General features: G+C 46.1%; 1 protein-coding gene across 3 annotated transcripts in view; it reads left to right on the top strand.

The window, feature by feature from the left end:
- Positions 1-17,304, top strand: part of CSMD2 (CUB and Sushi multiple domains 2) — a 1,639,331-nt gene that overhangs the window by 1,603,827 nt on the left and 18,200 nt on the right. For all 3 annotated transcript variants that reach the window (XM_075336114.1, XM_075336115.1, XM_075336117.1), the window contains 6 exons: positions 6,735-6,917; positions 14,717-14,893; positions 15,118-15,297; positions 15,398-15,571; positions 15,673-15,846; positions 16,142-16,215. In XM_075336114.1, the coding sequence (XP_075192229.1) occupies positions 6,735-6,917; positions 14,717-14,893; positions 15,118-15,297; positions 15,398-15,571; positions 15,673-15,846; positions 16,142-16,215 (962 nt within the window). The remainder of the gene's footprint in view (positions 1-6,734; positions 6,918-14,716; positions 14,894-15,117; positions 15,298-15,397; positions 15,572-15,672; positions 15,847-16,141; positions 16,216-17,304) is intronic.

A 17,304-nucleotide genomic window follows, 5' to 3' on the forward strand; every position in this document is an offset into this window, starting at 1 on the left:
CGGAACCAAGACGGTGCCACCAGTGCAACCTACCTGGACACTTCAAGGCCATGTGCCCTCAGCGTCCCAAGGCCCCGGCTCCGTCCCCGTCCCAAGGGCCGCCCAAGGTGTATTGTGTGGGTGGGGGTGGTGGTAGGTCCCTGGACAGCTTCCAACCTGTCACCGTCGGCCGGTCTGTGACCATAGGACTGCGAGACAGCGCCTCGGAGGTGACTCTGGTGCGGCCTGAGATGGTGTCCCCCCAAGACTTGATCCCTGGAAAAGCCCTCGCTGTCTCCGGGATTGGAGGCATTGACCCGGCGCTGCCTGTTGCTGACATTTATGTGGACTGGGGCGCAGGGCGAGGGGTGAGGGAGGTGGGGGTAACTGATCGGATCCCCGCAAACGTGCTACTTGGGACAGATTTGGGGCAGATAACCTCCCAGTTTGGGCCCCAACCAAGGGCTGAACCTTCAGCCCGTACTGACATGCCTCCGGACAATGTTAATGTGTTATCTATGAATGATGTAAGGGAGGAGGGAGTGAACTCTGATATTTCTGCTTGCATAGACACCATAGACACACACTCAGCTGCAGCTGTGACAGGGGAGGGGGTCAGAGAAAGGTGTGACAATGCCTCTACAAGTAACCAGCCTGTGAGCTGGGATCTGTTGCCCTCTGCAGGGATAAGCAGAGAGCAGGGTGCTGCAGGGGGAGGACCAGTGTGTGGGGTGGGGGCTACCACAGCAAATGTGGGGTCCCCAGAGATTTCACAGCGGGGTTCTGTTGCTGCAGGAGGGGAACAGGCAGGTGAGATTGGGGCCGGTCCAGGAGCGGAAGTGCTCCCAGGTAAGATCTCGGTGCATGGTTCCCCCACAACCGGGGTGTCAGGAAGCCAGGTAGGTCTGCCTGAACCGGCGACTTGGTCAGGAACGGAGGAGGAGCAGGCACGACCCACGGTCGCAGCGGCTGTGGCCGCTGTCACCCGCAGTGGGAGTGCTGGAAGCCAAGGGGCCTCCCGGAGGTCCGATAGCTCTTCCCCTTCTGACCAAGTGGCAGCCGAGTCAGGTGGAGGCCAGGACACAGGTCCCGGGGTACTGACCGAAGATGTGACAGTCTCGTCGATTCTGGCCACATCTAGTCCGGGGTTTCAGGCAGCGTTAGAAGCTGACGACAGCCTGAAAGCTCTTAAGGAGCAGGCGGCACAGCCTCCCTCGGACTCGGACCCGGAGCGAGTGGTCTGGGACCAAGGACGGCTGTACCGGGCCACGGTCCAGCAGGGTTCACCGGAGGCGTGGCCCAGGGACCGACAGTTGGTGGTACCCTATCCGTTCCGGACGGAGTTGTTGCGGATCGCACATGAGATTCCGATGGCCGGACACCTAGGGATCGCTAAGACCAAGGCCAGGTTAAACCAGCATTTCTACTGGCCAAAAATGGGGGCCGATGTGGCTGCCTACTGCCGTTCGTGTGAAACCTGTCAGAGAGTGGGGAAGGCGGGGCCACGCCCCAAAGCCCCACTAGTATCTCTGCCAATCATCGATGAGCCTTTCAGGAGGGTGGCTGTGGATCTGGTCGGCCCGCTGGCCATCCCCAGCAGCTCCGGGAAACGCTTCCTACTGACGGTAGTGGACTATGCCACCCGGTACCCAGAAGCAGTGGCCTTGTCGTCCATTCGGGCTGACAAGGTGGCCACCGCATTGCTGGAGATTTTCTCCCGAGTGGGTTTTCCCCAGGAAATGCTCACTGACCGGGGGACCCAATTCATGTCCCAGCTGATGGAGGCCCTCTGTAAGCAAGTCCAGGTGCGACATCTGGTGGCCAGCCCGTACCATCCACAGACTAATGGCCTGTGCGAGCGGTTCAATGGCACCTTAAAGCAGATGCTTAAGATGTTGGTCGACTCCCATGGGCGTGACTGGGAGCGGTATCTCCCACACCTGTTATTTGCTTACCGGGAGGTTCCACAGGCCTCAACAGGATTCTCACCGTTTGAGCTCCTGTACGGGCGACGTGTGCGGGGCCCCCTGGCTCTGGTGAAAGAGGCTTGGGAAGGGGATTTGGCCACCCCTGGAGTGTCGGTTATCGAGTATGTCATGCGCTTCCGGGACAAAATGCAGGCCTTGACGCAACTGGTACACGACAATATGGCTCAAGCCCAGGCCGATCAGAAGCGTTGGTACGACCAGAACGCTTGTGAGAGGACCTACCAAGTGGGTCAAGAGGTGTGGGTACTGGTCCCCGTACCACAGGACAAGCTTCAGGCAGCCTGGGAAGGCCCATACCTCGTGTACCAGCAGCTCAACCCTGTGACGTACCTGGTCACCCTGGACCCTGCCCGTGGAAGGCGGAAGCCCTTCCATGTGAACATGATGAAGGCACATCATGAGCGGGAGGCATGTGCGCTCCCCGTGTGCAACCTGCCCGAGGAGGGAGAAGCGGAAACCCTCTTGGATATGCTAGCCCAGGTTAGGGCAGGCGGATCCATTGAGGATGTGGAGGTTGGCCACCAGCTCTTGGAGGACCAACGGTCCCAGCTGTGGGCCACCCTACACCCCTTCCGGGGGTTGTTTACCAACCAGCCCGGAAGGACTGACTTGGCTGTCCATCACGTGGACACTGGGGATCATCCCCCGATCCGGCGTTCAGCATATCGGGTCTCCCTGGAGGTGCAGCAACACATGCGCCAGGAGATTGACGAGATGCTGAAGCTGGGGGTGATCCAGGCATCCAACAGCGCTTGGGCCTCGCCTGTAGTCCTCGTCCCTAAGAAGGACCGAACCACTCGGTTCTGCGTGGACTACAGGGGGCTCAATGCGGTCACGGTCGCCGATGCGTACCCAATGCCACGCATCGATGACCTGCTCGATCAGTTGGCCGGGGCTCAGTACCTGACCATCATGGATCTGAGCCGGGGATATTGGCAGATCCCCCTGACTCGCAAGGCCAGGGAACGCTCTGCCTTTATTACCCCATTTGGACTGTACGAGTCCACGGTGATGCCATTCGGGATGAGGAATGCCCCTGCCACTTTCCAGCGGATGGTCAACACCCTGCTCAAGGGACTTGAAGGGTACGCGGCCGCGTACCTGGATGACATTGCCGTCTTCAGTCCCACCTGGGAGGACCACCTAGAGCATCTAGCACAGGTGCTCAGGCGGATCCACCGGGCAGGTTTGACCATCAAGCCGGGAAAGTGTCAGCTGGCCATGAGCGAGGTCCAGTACCTCGGTCACCGGGTAGGTGGGAGAACACTGAAGCCCGAGCCTGAGAAAGTGGAAGCCATCGCATCCTGGCCCACCCCCAGGACCAAGAAGCAGGTGATGTCCTTCTTGGGGACCGCTGGGTACTATAGGAGGTTTGTTCCATGCTATAGTAGCCTGGCAAAGCCCTTGACGGACCTCACCAAGAAGAAGCTGCCCTCTGCAGTCGATTGGACAATGGACTGCGAGACAGCCTTCCGGGCCCTAAAGGACGCCCTGTCCAGCCCGCCCGTGCTACAGGCAGCCGACTTCACGCGGCCGTTTGTAGTACAGACCGACGCCAGTGACTTCGGCCTCGGTGCGGTGCTCAGCCAGGTGGACTCTGCGAGCCAAGAGCACCCAGTCTTGTACCTGAGCAGGAAGCTGTTACCAAGGGAAGTTGCCTATTCCACGATGGAGAAGGAGTGCCTGGCCATAGTGTGGGCCCTGCAGCGTCTGCAACCCTATCTATACGGGCGCCACTTCATCGTGGAGACGGACCACAATCCCCTCAGCTGGTTGCACACCGTCTCTGGGACGAATGGGCGATTGTTGCGATGGAGCCTTGCGCTCCAGCAATACAACTTCACCATTCGCCACAAAAGGGGCCGTGACCACGGTAACGCAGACGGGCTGTCCCGACAAGGAGAGGTCGCGGACGGGCGCACGGGGGAACACCGGAGTGTGCTGCCCCCTAGCGCCCTCAAAAGGGGGGAGGTGTGAGGCAAATCCCGGGATATGAAGATGAATTATGACTCCAGTCATAATCCCTCATCACTCCCTGGCAGTGCCCCCTCCCTTCTTGTTCTCAGTGTTCCACTTACACCTCCATGGCCATGTCCTGTGATATGGAGATGAGGTGGTGTGGGAACAATGGACACAGGATGACTCCCTGCCGTCACCCTGTAGTAGGAGCTGCTATCTAATTAGCAAGGCTCTGGAAGTAGCCAGACAGAACGACTCCAGTAAAAAATGGTTCATATCTCGCAAGCCATATTTCCGATAAATATGGCAACCATAAAAATGGTGTCTCTGCATGCGGACGATGCCGGCACACCCTTTTTATGGGAGCAGGACATTGGGAAATGCCCCAGGCGTGATATCAGCCAATGGGGAACTGGCAGACAGGTCATGAGTCCCCTCGTTCTGTGGCTAAATTCATAGCTGTCACAATGAGAGCGTTGGCGTCCGCCTACGACGCTCCCAGGCAAAGTTATGGCCCATATTCCATGTTGGGATATTGTCCATAACTCAAGCCAGGGGTGGAGCAGTGCTCCCTGTGAGGTCACGAAGGTAGGAGGGGACCTGGATTTGCCAGGTTGATAACCCTACTTCGGCCATTTTCCAGTGGTTCTTTCGCTGGGGGCACGTGTAGGAAACATCTGTGGGAAGGATCCTAGAAACCTGGGTACAGCGCCCCCCTGTGGCCAGACGCAACAAGGTAACTGCTGGAACTGTGTATGCCTGTTTGTAACCCATGCTTTGATTGTAACTGTACTCTGACATATGTATATTCTGTAGATTCCCTATTGTATGTATTGTAGTTTCTAGTGTGCTTTAGGCTGATTAAATTATATAATTAATCTTGGGCTGTTCTGTTATCTCGATCTTGAATCCCACGTCTGTGTGTTCGGCTAATAGTTACCGTAAATCGGTTGGTGGCAGCGAATTGTGCCAAGGATTATTGTGGGGAGGCCAGTGAGATTCGGGGAGATTTTATATATTCCGCCCGCGGAGGTCGGGGGAATATATACCCTACTCTCACCGGGGACCCTTCAATAATCGGCATAAGTAGTATAGCGGCCTCCTTGCTTATGGTCGGGCAATTCCATAATTGGCCTGACTATAAGAGGGGCGCTAGAGAGCGCGTCACGTGCTCTGTCTGTCGGTCGGGAGGTATAAAGGAGGGGTGACCCCCACTTGTTACCCCCCGATTGTGACGTACTGGTAGCCAGCGCGGGGGATTTCTGAGTGACCCCCCCCCGGTGGTTTGTGACACCTAGGTAAAAAAAAAAAACATATACTGTAGTTCTCACCCTTCCCCAGTGCAGCCCAGTCCGTTTTGTTTGCAGTAATAACATCACAACTGCAGACCCCATCACCATAGCATCTCATGTGCATGGCACATTCGGCAGAGCTCTGAGACAAGGAGCCAGTGCTTGACCAGGAGAGTTTGTCTAGTATCTGTGTATCTTTGTTTCACTAGTATCCCACTGTTTGAAAACTCATTTAAGCTCATTAGACAATCCATTACGAATCCATAAATGTTGATTTGGAGTTTAACTCCCTTCTTTGTGGGTAAGCTTTATGCAAGACCTGGGAATTTTTCTTAGTACTAGAAATGTAATTTTTTTCCTATTCAGCAGAAAAAAACTTTTATTTGGTCCAGTGCTGATGTGGGCCCTGTGCCCACGCTGCGGATTTTGACACGGATTTTGAAGCGGATTTTCACAAATCTGCAGCAAAATCTGCATGTCCATTGTGAAGCCAGCAAAGTCTATGAGAACTCAGAAGTGCTGTGCCCACGTTGAGTATTTTTCCCTTGCGTATTTGGTGCAGATTTCTTTTTTTTCTGCACCAAATCTGCACCAAATACGCAAGGAAAAAATAAGCAACGTGGGCACAGCACTTCTGAGTTCTCATAGACTTTGCTGGCTTTGGCTTTGTGCCAAAGTTGGCTTTTTATGAATATGCCATGTTTAAATACAGGGAGCTGTTTCGTACCACCCATACTTTGAAGTGTTTGCCTAAAGGGTTGCATGTCTTTCTGAGAAGGCTAGCTGAAAACAATTTACTCTGGAGTTTGCATTCAGCTTTCCCCTGCTGCTGTAAGGGGCAGTAGTCACAGTCGCGGGATTTACTCGACCTGGTACTCAACATAGAAGACATGGTCCAGGCTGGGTCGTGGACTTCGGTAGTGTGGGCTGTGTGCAGCTGTAGGCCACATGTTGTCAATTTTATTAGTTGGCCAGGAGCCAAACGCAACTCAAGAGACCAACTTTTCTTTTTCAGCATCAGTTTTTTACTAGACAGTCTCAGTATCTCAGACCTAAATCCCATTGAGAATCCGACAGGACTTGAAACTATTCACAGAGACCCTCAAACAATTCTCACTGAGCTAGAGCAATTTTGCCGTCAAGTAGGCAAAAATGTCAGCCTCTAGATGCGCAAATTTGGCAGCGACATACCCCGAAAGACTTGCAGCAGTAATTGCAGTGAAAGGTGGTCCTACAGAGTAATGACTCGAGGGTTAAATACAAATGCACATCATAATTTCAGATTTACATTTTTATAATATTTAGAAAAAACATTTATCATGCATCAGCTTCTTTATGCTTCACAAATACTTGTTATTTTGTGTTGGCATATCACATATAATCCCAATACAATACATTTGCGTTTGTGGGTATAAAGTGAAATATGTGAGAAAGTTCATGGGGTATGAATACTTTTTCAAGGCACTGCAATTATTATAAATAGTCAAATTAAATTTATATGATTTTGTCATTGCAGGAGGGAGTGTTGGTGAATGTGGGGACCCTGGAGTGCCATCCCATGGACTTCGACAAGGGAATGAGTTTACCATCGATAGTGTTGTGCGATTCAGCTGTGAAGCTGGATACATCCTGCGGGGGTCTGCAGAGAGAAAATGCCTGGTTAATGGGTCATGGAGTGGTTTTCAGCCAGAGTGTGAAGGTACTGTATTGCTTGAAGTACATTAATCTTGTCATTTTTCTTTGTAAAATGATGTTTTCACGATGATGTACATAAGCTGATATCTTTAGTTATTATAGGAATAAATATAATATTTAAGGAGGACCATTCGTTTTTATTTTATTCCCACTGTTCCCATGAGTATTTCCTTTTTCTTTCCTTTTAAGAATCCATATAAGTTTCTAGAGATATGGGCTAATTTTTATGGTCTCTACCAAGAAAGCATGGTTCACATGATTGGCTAGGGTTAATAGGAGATCATGGGTTTTGCTATATACAGAAATACTGTGAACGGCAGGGGAGCTCAAAAATACAATGAAAAGTAGAAAAATGTTTTCAAAAATATGAAAAAAAACTTATGTATAGTACAAAAAAATTTAAATCACCCCATTTTCTTCCTTTAAAAATAAAGAAATAAATACAGGGTGGGCCATTTATAATGATACACCTAAATAAAATGGGATTGGTTTGTGATATCAACTTCCTGTTTGTGGCTCATTAGTATATGGGAGGGGGGAAACTTTTCAAGATGGGTGATGACCATGGCGGCCATATTGAAATCAGCCATTTTGGATCCAACTTTATTTTTTCCAATTGGAAGAGGGTCATATAACACATCAAACACATTGAGAATTTCACAAGAAATACAATGGTTTGCTTGGTTTTAACCTAACTTTATTTGTTCACTAGTTATTTACAATTTTATGACCACTTATAAAATGTGTTCAAAGTGCTGTCTATTGTGTTGGATTGTCAATGCAACCCTCTTCTCCCACTCTTGACACACTGATAGCAACACCGCAGAAGAAATGCTAGCACAGGCTTCCAGTATCCGTTGTTTCAGATGCTGCACATCTTGTTACTTCACAGCATAGACAATTGCCTTCAGATGACCCCAAAGATAAAAGTCTAAGGGGGGCAGATCGGGAGACCTTGGTGGCCATTCAACTGGTCCACGATGACCAATACACCTTCAAGGAAACTGTTCATGTAGGAATGCTCGGACCTGACACCCATAATGTGATGGTCCAAGAATTTAACACTGATGACCTATACTTACTGTAGGATAAGACATTAATATCTAATCTGTGACTGTGTTCCTGCTGCCATCGCTGGCCGGAACTACTCAGTTGCAAAGCTGCAGAGCATAGCGCCATCAATCGAATAGTGGCCATGGCCAGGTACTGCACATCCACCCCCCTCTATTGAATTGCATAAAAAGTGGATATGTGGTACCCAGCCAAGGCCAATATACAGTTGACGGAGCTGTGCTGTGCAGCTCTGCAATTTAGTTTGGTTCCTCGCCGACATACAGCTTGCCATGGACAGAGCATATCTGGGGGAGAGAGGGCCTTTTATTTTTTTTTTTGTACACACTACATCCGAAAATGTTGTTTTCACTCCGAGTGAGAGCCGTTCATAGACTGCAAGCGGCTTGCACTGAGCCGAGCACTGAGCATACCCGAGCACACCGATGCACGCTTAAGTGGTTAGCATACGTAAAGCACCCAAACTCAAACTAGAAAAATAAATAAATTAAAAAATTGGTTTAAGGTTACTCAATATTATGATATCCAGCACAGATAAAGCATATGGCTACAGGTTGCAGACCCCAGCCGTATGCTTATCTTGGCTATGTATCAAAATAAGAAGAACCGCATGCAGCTTTTTTTTAAATTACTTAAATAAATAATTTAAAAAATTGGAGTGTGGTCCCCCAAAATTTTGGCAGGCCAGTTTTTTTCGCTATTTATTTAAATTTAAAAAGAAAAAGACGCATGCAGTCCCTCTTATTTTGATACACAGCCAAGATAAGTGCACGGCTGGGGGCTGCAGCCTGCAGCAAGATGCTCTATATGTGCTGGGTATCATAATATGGGGGGACCATATGCCAATTCTTTTATTTATTTATTTATTTATTTTTACACCAATAGAGACATACACACACACACACACACACACAGAATCTCTGATTGAAGCAGTCAGACATGCTGTCATACAGAGTGGGGGCGCATCTGACTGCAACCAATCAGACAGTTTAGGAATGCTGGTGGCCAGGGGAAGCAGTGTATATGCAAGAAGGATGATGAGTGGCCCCAGAAGTAATGTTAGAGCCATGTGGGTGGCTCGGTAAGTATAATGCACTTGCTGCAATCCCCCTATCCCTTTTACCTCAGTTTTAAAGCACTAACTTCTAGTCCCCATAGACTTATATGTGGACCGGCATCCAGCCCAATATCCAGGATCAATTCTGGGCCTGAACCAGATTTTTTTTTTAAACCCGGTTAGATACACCGAACTTGGGTATCTGCGAGTCCACCCATCACTACTTCTCACCATCTGTGCCAACTTGTCAATGTTAGGCCTGTTTCACACGTCAGTGATTCTGGTACGTTTGTGCTTTTTTTTAAACGTACCAGAATCACTGACATACGCAGACCCATTATAATGAATGGGTCTGCTCACACATCAGTGATTTTTCACTGCACGTGTCTCCGTGCGGCGTACCCGCGTGTGCATGATTGCCGCACGGAGACATGTCCATTTTTTTCTGGCATCACTGATGTCCCACGGACCACGCAGTGGTGTGATCCGTGAGACACGTGCCAGAAAAAAACGTGCTTTTAAAATAAAAATCATTTTTACTCACCCGGCTCCAGCTATGTCCTCTGTAGCCCGTGCAGCCTGCTGCTTCTGAGCCAGCTCATTACTGTCGCGCATATTCATTATGCACGACACAGCTGACCCGAAAGCAGCTGCTGCGGGGGTCAGCGCCTGCCGGATGCTGCACCGCGGGAGCGATCAGCACCATGGAGAGCGGGAGCACGCACAGGTGAGTTAATCTCTAAGTGCAATCACGGGCCACGGAGAACGGAGCCCGGATTGCACAACCCACGCGTGCCATGATCCACGGCACACGGAGGGACATGTGTGTGTTTTACACGCCAGTGAAAACCGTCAGTGTTTTTCACTGATGTGTGAAACGGGCCTTAAGGGTTTTTTTTACGGTGTTTTATATATGTATTTTCAGGGGAGGTCACAGATAGAAAGGAACCCCTTTGCAAGAACAGTATATGGTCCCTTTGCAGTCAAATATTTCTGTTTATGCCATGAGATGTTTGCTGTTTTGGAAATAGAAGTGGAGCCCCTTATCTCTTGAGCCCCTGTGCAGGTGCACAGGTTGCACCAATGATATGTCCCCAACCGAGAATTTAATAAATGTACTATAAGTGAGTAAGTCTTCTTCACATACACAGCACCCTGTAATTAATTGTGCTTTAAAAAGAAATAATAATAATTTTATATGACATGATCAACCATTCATAATAGATAATTGTCAAAGATGGCTCATACCTGCACAATGCCCTCTGCACATCACAGAGCATGCCCACAACACTCTACATGTACAGTCTGTAGTGTCCTATGTACCATGTAGCCACTTATCGCTTAACTGCTGTTAATAGCAGAAAATAGAATAAAACATTCTAAAAGTAGAAAATAAAAACATACCATAAAAAGTATACTAATCTTGTTTCAATAAGAAACAAATCTGGGTTATACATTCCTTTAAAGATAAATACATAAATACACACTGTACAGTCATGGCCAAAAGTTTTGGGAATGACAGCAAAATTATATTTTCACATGATCTGTTGCCCTCTGGTTTTTAATTGTGTTTGTCTGATGTTTACATCACATACAGAAATATAATTGCAATCATATTATGAGTACCAAAAGGTTATATTGACAGAATGAGTTAATGCAGCAAGTCAATATTTGCAGTGTTGACCCTTCTTCTTCAGGACCTCTGCAATTCTCCCTGGCATGTTCTCAATCAACTTCTGGATCAAATCCTGACTGATAGCTGTCCATTCTTGCATAAGCAATGCTTGCATTTTGCCAGAATTTGTTGGTTTTTGTTTGTCCACCCGTCTCTTGATGATTGCCCACAAGTTCTCAATGGGATTAAGATCTGGGGAGTTTCCAGGCCATGGACGCAAAATCTCTATGTTTTGTTCCATGAGCCATTTAGTGATCACCTTTGCTTTATGGCAAGGTGCTCCATCATGCTGGAAAAGGCATTGTTGGGCGCCAAACTGCTCTTGGACAGTTGGGAGAAGTTGCTCTTGGAGGACATTCTGGTATCATTCTTTATTCATGGCTGTATTTTTAGGCAAGACTGTGAGTGAGCCGATTCCCTTGGCTGAGAAGCAACCCCACACATGATTCGTTTCTGGATGCTTAACAGTTGGCATGAGACAAGACTGGTGGTAGCGCTCACCTCTTCTCCTAATAAGCTGTTTTCCAGATGTCCCAAACAATCGAAAAGGGGATTCATCTGAGAAAATGACTTTACCCCAGTCCTCAGCAGTCCACTCCCTGTACCTTTTGCAGAATATCAGTCGGTCCCTGATGTTTTTTCTGGAGAGAAGTGGCTTCTTTGCTGCCCTCCTTGAAACCATCCGAAGAGGTAAAGCAGAAAGCAGGTTTCAAAATCCACACCAGGCCACAAAGAATCCAGATGCTTGTTAGTAAATCCTTTCTTTATTTATTTTTTTTTTCATTTTTTTTCTTTGCGGCCTGGCGCGGATTTTGAAACCTGCTTTCTGCTTTACCTCTTGGAATATTTCTACACTGCGGGACCGCTGCCTTCCACGTTTACTACGTGCCTTCATAGGGGTTGTGACTTGCACAACCCCTTCAGGTGAGTGTACTAACCCACACTTGCCCCCACGTGTCCTACCGGGTAAGACCCTATTTTGCGCCTTTTTTCCACAGTTATCCTACTCCTTGAAACCAGGCCTTGCTCAAGCAGTACCCTCCTCACAGTGCGTGCAGAGGCACTCACACCAGCCTGCTGCCATTGCTGAGCTAGCTCGGCACTGTTGGTAGTCTGATCCCGCAGCTGACACAGTTTTAAGATATGGTCCTGGCGTTTGCTGGTCCTTCTTGGGCGCCCTGGAGCCTTTTTGGCAACAATGGAAGCTCTCTCCTTGAAGTTCTTGATGATGCAATAGATTGTTGACTGAGGTGCAATCTTTGTAGCTGCGATACTCTTCCCTGTTAGGCCATTTTTGTGCAGAGCAATGATGGCTGCACGTGTTTCTTTAGAAATAACTCTGGTTAACTGAAGAGAAACAATGATACCAAGCACCAGCCTCCTTTTAAAGTGTCCAGTGGTGTCATTCTTACTTAATCATGACTGATTGATCGCCAGCCCTGTCCTCATCAACACCCACACTTGTGTTAATGGAACAATCACTAAAACAATGTTAGCTGCTCCTTTTAAGGCAGGAATGCAATGATGTCGAAATGTGTTTTGGGGGTTAAAGTTCATTTTCAAGACCAATATTGACTTTGCAAGTAATTGCTGTTAAGCTGATCACTCTTTATGACATTCTGGAGTATATGCAAATTGCCATTAGAAAAACTTAAGCAGTAGACTTTGTAAAAATTTATATTTGTAGCATTCTCAAAACTTTTGGCCATGACTGTAGGGATAGTGTTGAAATGTGGCAGATGTTAAGCAGAAATTCCTGCAAATGTTCCATGATTCTTAATAGAGTTTGCAAAAATGGTGTAGAAACATTTTTAATCACTGTAATTTCTGCAAGAAATCTGTTCCACGTGGACATACCCCTAGGGTTCAATTAATTAAGACTGGCATCATTCACACCAATGTAAAAAAAAGGGCTCGCCTGAGTATGATGCACCTAATTCGTTAAGAGGTACACTATATAACACTTAATGAATTTGGCACATTTTCTTAGTGGTGAGTGCCTCCTTACACTTCGCCAGACATGCTACTCCAATCAGCTGTTTCAAACTGGCGTGTAAATGTCAAAAGTCAAAAAATACTTGTGTAACCCCAGTTTTCTTCTGTAAAAGTGTTGATGAATTGGGGGCTTTGTGTATGCATAATTGAGGATATTTAGAACTGAGATTTAGCTACATGAAAACCAATCCATAACTGCAATCCATAAAAAGCATTCTCCACTTTGAACACTTACTGCAAAAAGTTGATGAAAAGTTAATGAGAGTGTCTCCCTAATGGGAACCCCAGCCATCAGCTGTAATCTATGGGAAAATATGTCAGGAAGTATTCAGTTTCCCTGTAGTGCCATCACAAGGATGAATAATTGTAATATTCATGACAGGGAATAGGTCATCAATATTTGATCAATAGGAGTACAACAGAAGGCATCCTTAATGATCAGCTTTAGGATAGATGTGACAGTCATTCAGACAAGACCAGCATGGCTCTGTCCATTAAGGTTGTCGCTGGAAACTGAGTGTCATGGCTATAGCTGGACACTGATGGGGTTAAGTCTGGTGGTAGGGGTCTGCTCGGTTGTGCCTCAATCCGGGGCTCATACCGCTTTATCATGGTATGGATTCCTCTGGAACGCCACCAGTAATAGTTCCTGCTCTGCAGCATGTGCAACTGGTTCTTTTGAGTTAGCCTTGATCAGTCCCACTACCCAGCTTTCCGCTCCCTGACCTACGTTCCTATTTATTTTTTGTGTGCCCTGTCCACCTGACTCTGGTCTCAATCTGTGTCTCGGTCTCCTCCATGTCCTTGTACTTACTTGCTCTCCCAGCTCCTGACTCTTTTTGCTTCTACCTTTTTACGGCTTGCTCGCTCACCCTGTTTTGATGTGACATCCCGGTTTAGACTTATACTTGCTGACTACTCTTTTTTGTGCTTGCGCCCTCTTGTGGGCTTTTGTCTAACTGCACTTTGGAGTTCCATCTCCATTCAGCTTTTGCACCCCCTGGTGGAAGCCTGCACTGAGGCTTAACCTGGATGCAATTGAATCGGAGTTGAGCAGCAGTTTTCAGCAATGGCTAACATACTTTGAATATAGCTGTGCTGCTCTGGCTCTGTTCATGACAGCTGATTAGTGTCTGGTCCCGGTTATCTGACCCCCACCAACTGGTCCATCCTAAGTACAGAATAGATCCTCCAGAGTAAGAGAGGGTCTTTGTAACTGGTTTTCATTTTGGCTCTTTATTAACTCGGAATTCTCTACTTTTTTTCTAAATTGGACAATATTTAGCAGGAAACAATTACAAAATCCTATGAAAATGTAATCTCCTGTAAGCTAAATTGTGGCCAGCTGTGTTTCATTAGAAAGTCGCGTCTATTCAATGCCATGTATTAACCAGATGTACTCCATACTGTAAAGACACCAAAGTAATAAAATAAAAGTGACATTCACTTTGTCCTTAAACAGATAAAGTAGTGAATAATGTATAACTCCTGCCTCGTCTCAAATAATATCTATAGACAGCAAAGTGCTATATCATACATCATTACATGGAGAATAAGGTAACTGAATATTAATAGTGTGTGTATACTATATGCTTTGGTTTGTCTAAGATGGTTTATCGGTCACAAGCTGCCGTTTCCACTGAATGCCTCTATGGTAGAAAGAACATATCTCCTGACAGATTTTCCTCTATCAATGTCACATTGCAGTGGTAGGAGTGGTTCTCCATACCCCATTTGCTTTGGTTTTCTGCCTGCAGGAGGTTTATAATTAAAAAAACAAAAAAAATAATCCTTATTCATTCATCCCCTCCATCTCCAGTTTCCAATTATTATCATCATCAGTGTATTAGAGAAATTATATCTCTCAGCATGTCACATTGCAAGAGATAGACTCGAATCATTCAAGTAAGACGATCGCCTTTTGTTGCCAGAAAAACATCGTCCCTTCACAGAAGAAGATAAAGCTGTGTAATTCTTGTTCACCTTTTGCTTTTATATCTTGCAGTGGTTTCATGTGGGAATCCAGGAACCCCCAGCAACACACGGGTGATATTCAATGATGGCCTAGTGTTCTCCAGCTCAATTGTATATGAATGTCGCGAGGGGTACTTCTTCAGTGGACCTCTGAGACGAGACTGCACTGTTAATGGTACATGGGCTGGCACTGCCCCTGACTGCACAGGTAAACTGTATTTCATGTTATAAGTGAATCACCGTATATCCTTGGCATGAGGGAATAAGGCAATGAGTGAACAAGCCAGTATTCAGTGGTGACAAGCCACTAACATATGAAAGATCCTCAAGAAGAAGAGCCATAGTGAACAAATGCTGATAGCTCTTTCAGGGGCTTATTTCCACAATATAGCGTATAGGACTAATCCCTTTCTATGTTGCCTTTTTGTATAGTAATCAACTGTGGGGACCCTGGAACTCCAGCTAATGGTATCCGACTGGACAATGACTTCCGTTACAACCGCACAGTATCCTTCCTGTGTTTGCCTGGATATATGATGGAGTCAGATCGAGTAAAAACACTATACTGTACAAAAGATCGCACCTGGAATGGAACAAAACCAATCTGCAAAGGTGATGATCATAAAAATTAAAGGAACTGTAATGTATGTAATGTCCATATTTCCTTATGTGATTGCCTTGAAATAAATCTTATGTTTTGCCTTCATTGTAGCTATCACTTGCCCAGCTCCTCCATCAATCCCCAATGGGAAGGCAATAGGATCTGACTTTTTGTGGGGTTCCAGCCTTTCATATACTTGTTTAGAAGGTTATCAGCTGTCCTTACCAGCCATTCTGACATGTGAAAGCAACAGGAGCTGGGTTGGGGAAGTCCCACAATGTTTTCGTAAGTCTGCTAGTTTGATTTATTGAAAATAACATGAGTATATGTATAATACAAAGCAGAAATACCATAATTTAGACACAAAATGTGTTGTATATTTACAGCTGTGTTCTGTGGAGATCCTGGAATTCCTGCCCACGCTCGAAGAGTGGACAGGGGCTTCAGTTACCGGTCATCAATATCGTTTTCATGCCCCCCTCCTTTGGTCTTGGTGGGATCTTCAAGAAGGTTCTGCCAATCTGATGGCACTTGGAGTGGAACACAACCAAGCTGCATCGGTTAGTTCTACCTATTAGTGGAAACGCTGTTCTTTTTGTGTGTAGGCTTTGGACATGGGCATTAATATGCTCTGGAAATATTAGTTAAGTTTAATATAATGTTTTGAGCAATATTCATAAAAAAAATCATAAAATTAATTATTTTGAGTTCAACTTATCTATCAAATAATTACGTGTCAGATATTTCTGATCTTGTGACAGCTAGTTTGCATAATTTCAATATTTTTTAGGTTTTATCAGAGCATCACTTAATAGAAAACTCCATATCTCTGTTGTTTTTTGTTTTCTTTAATAGATCCCTCCCACACAACCTGCTCTGATCCTGGGATACCCACATTTGGAATGCAGAACAGCTCTCAAGGATTTCAGGTGCTGAACAACTTTTTTTCCTTACAACCACATAATATAAATTGAACTGAACCTGCAGATGTCAGCTGTTTTACACAGCTAGTATCTGCATGTAACAGCAGCTGCGAGAGCCTGCTCTGATTGCTGCTGTTTAACCATTTTAATAATGCTATCAATCACTGACAACTGCATTTAAAGGGAATCTGTCCCCATATTTATTCTACCTCATCTAAAAGCAATAGAATGTAGGAAAATAGACCCCGTTTCCAACAATGTAACACTTATTTTACTAGGTGCAGCAGTTTTGACAGTGTTCTTAGATGTATCTTGCAGTAAAGCTCAGAAAGCTAACTGCACATACAAGACAATATTATGTGTACATTGTATATTGACAGTGAGCTGCTTATTAGAGGTCAGGGCATGGTCAGGCATGGTGCACTGTAGTCCCAGTGATGATTCACCTGGTAATAAAACCTTCATCATAAGTAAACAACAGCACATAACCTGATAAGTGACACATTGCTGAACATGTTGCATGTTATATTGATTGTGGGAATAACAGTACACTGAGCCCTTGGCAACAGCAAGGCAGCACCAAAGAGGCCTCATTTGCATCCACAGTATAATGAAACCGTTTTTCTATTTAACTAAAGAAATAAAATCTATACTACACTATGACTTTTATAGGGGGTAAGTGCCGTATAAGACTGTAAAAGTAGTTTGAAAGGCGTTTGAGGGTGACTTATTCCCTTTAAGATGGCCTAGTGGAAACATAATGCCAGTTTGGTTTATAATGAATGGTTCAATGACACTAGTTCTATAGTTACAATGAAATGCTGCAAAATACCACCCTTTGTAATCAGCATGGGGTATTTGATTTAACGCCAAGTCTAGAAAGTAATACTTAGAAGATATCACATAATTGCCTTTAATATTTAATGTAGGTGTTATTAGAGTATATCCATTGCAATTGCGCCTTTCTAAATGTAGCTATAAGACATGACCCTATGGCCTCCTTACACTTACTTTATAACACAATAGGCAGTTAATGAAAAAGACATGTTCCATTACTGAAACTATCAATATGTGGCGCTTTAAAGGTACACTCTC

This window comes from Anomaloglossus baeobatrachus, chromosome 2 (genome assembly GCF_048569485.1).
Source record: "Anomaloglossus baeobatrachus isolate aAnoBae1 chromosome 2, aAnoBae1.hap1, whole genome shotgun sequence".
Lineage (NCBI taxonomy): Eukaryota > Metazoa > Chordata > Amphibia > Anura > Aromobatidae > Anomaloglossus > Anomaloglossus baeobatrachus.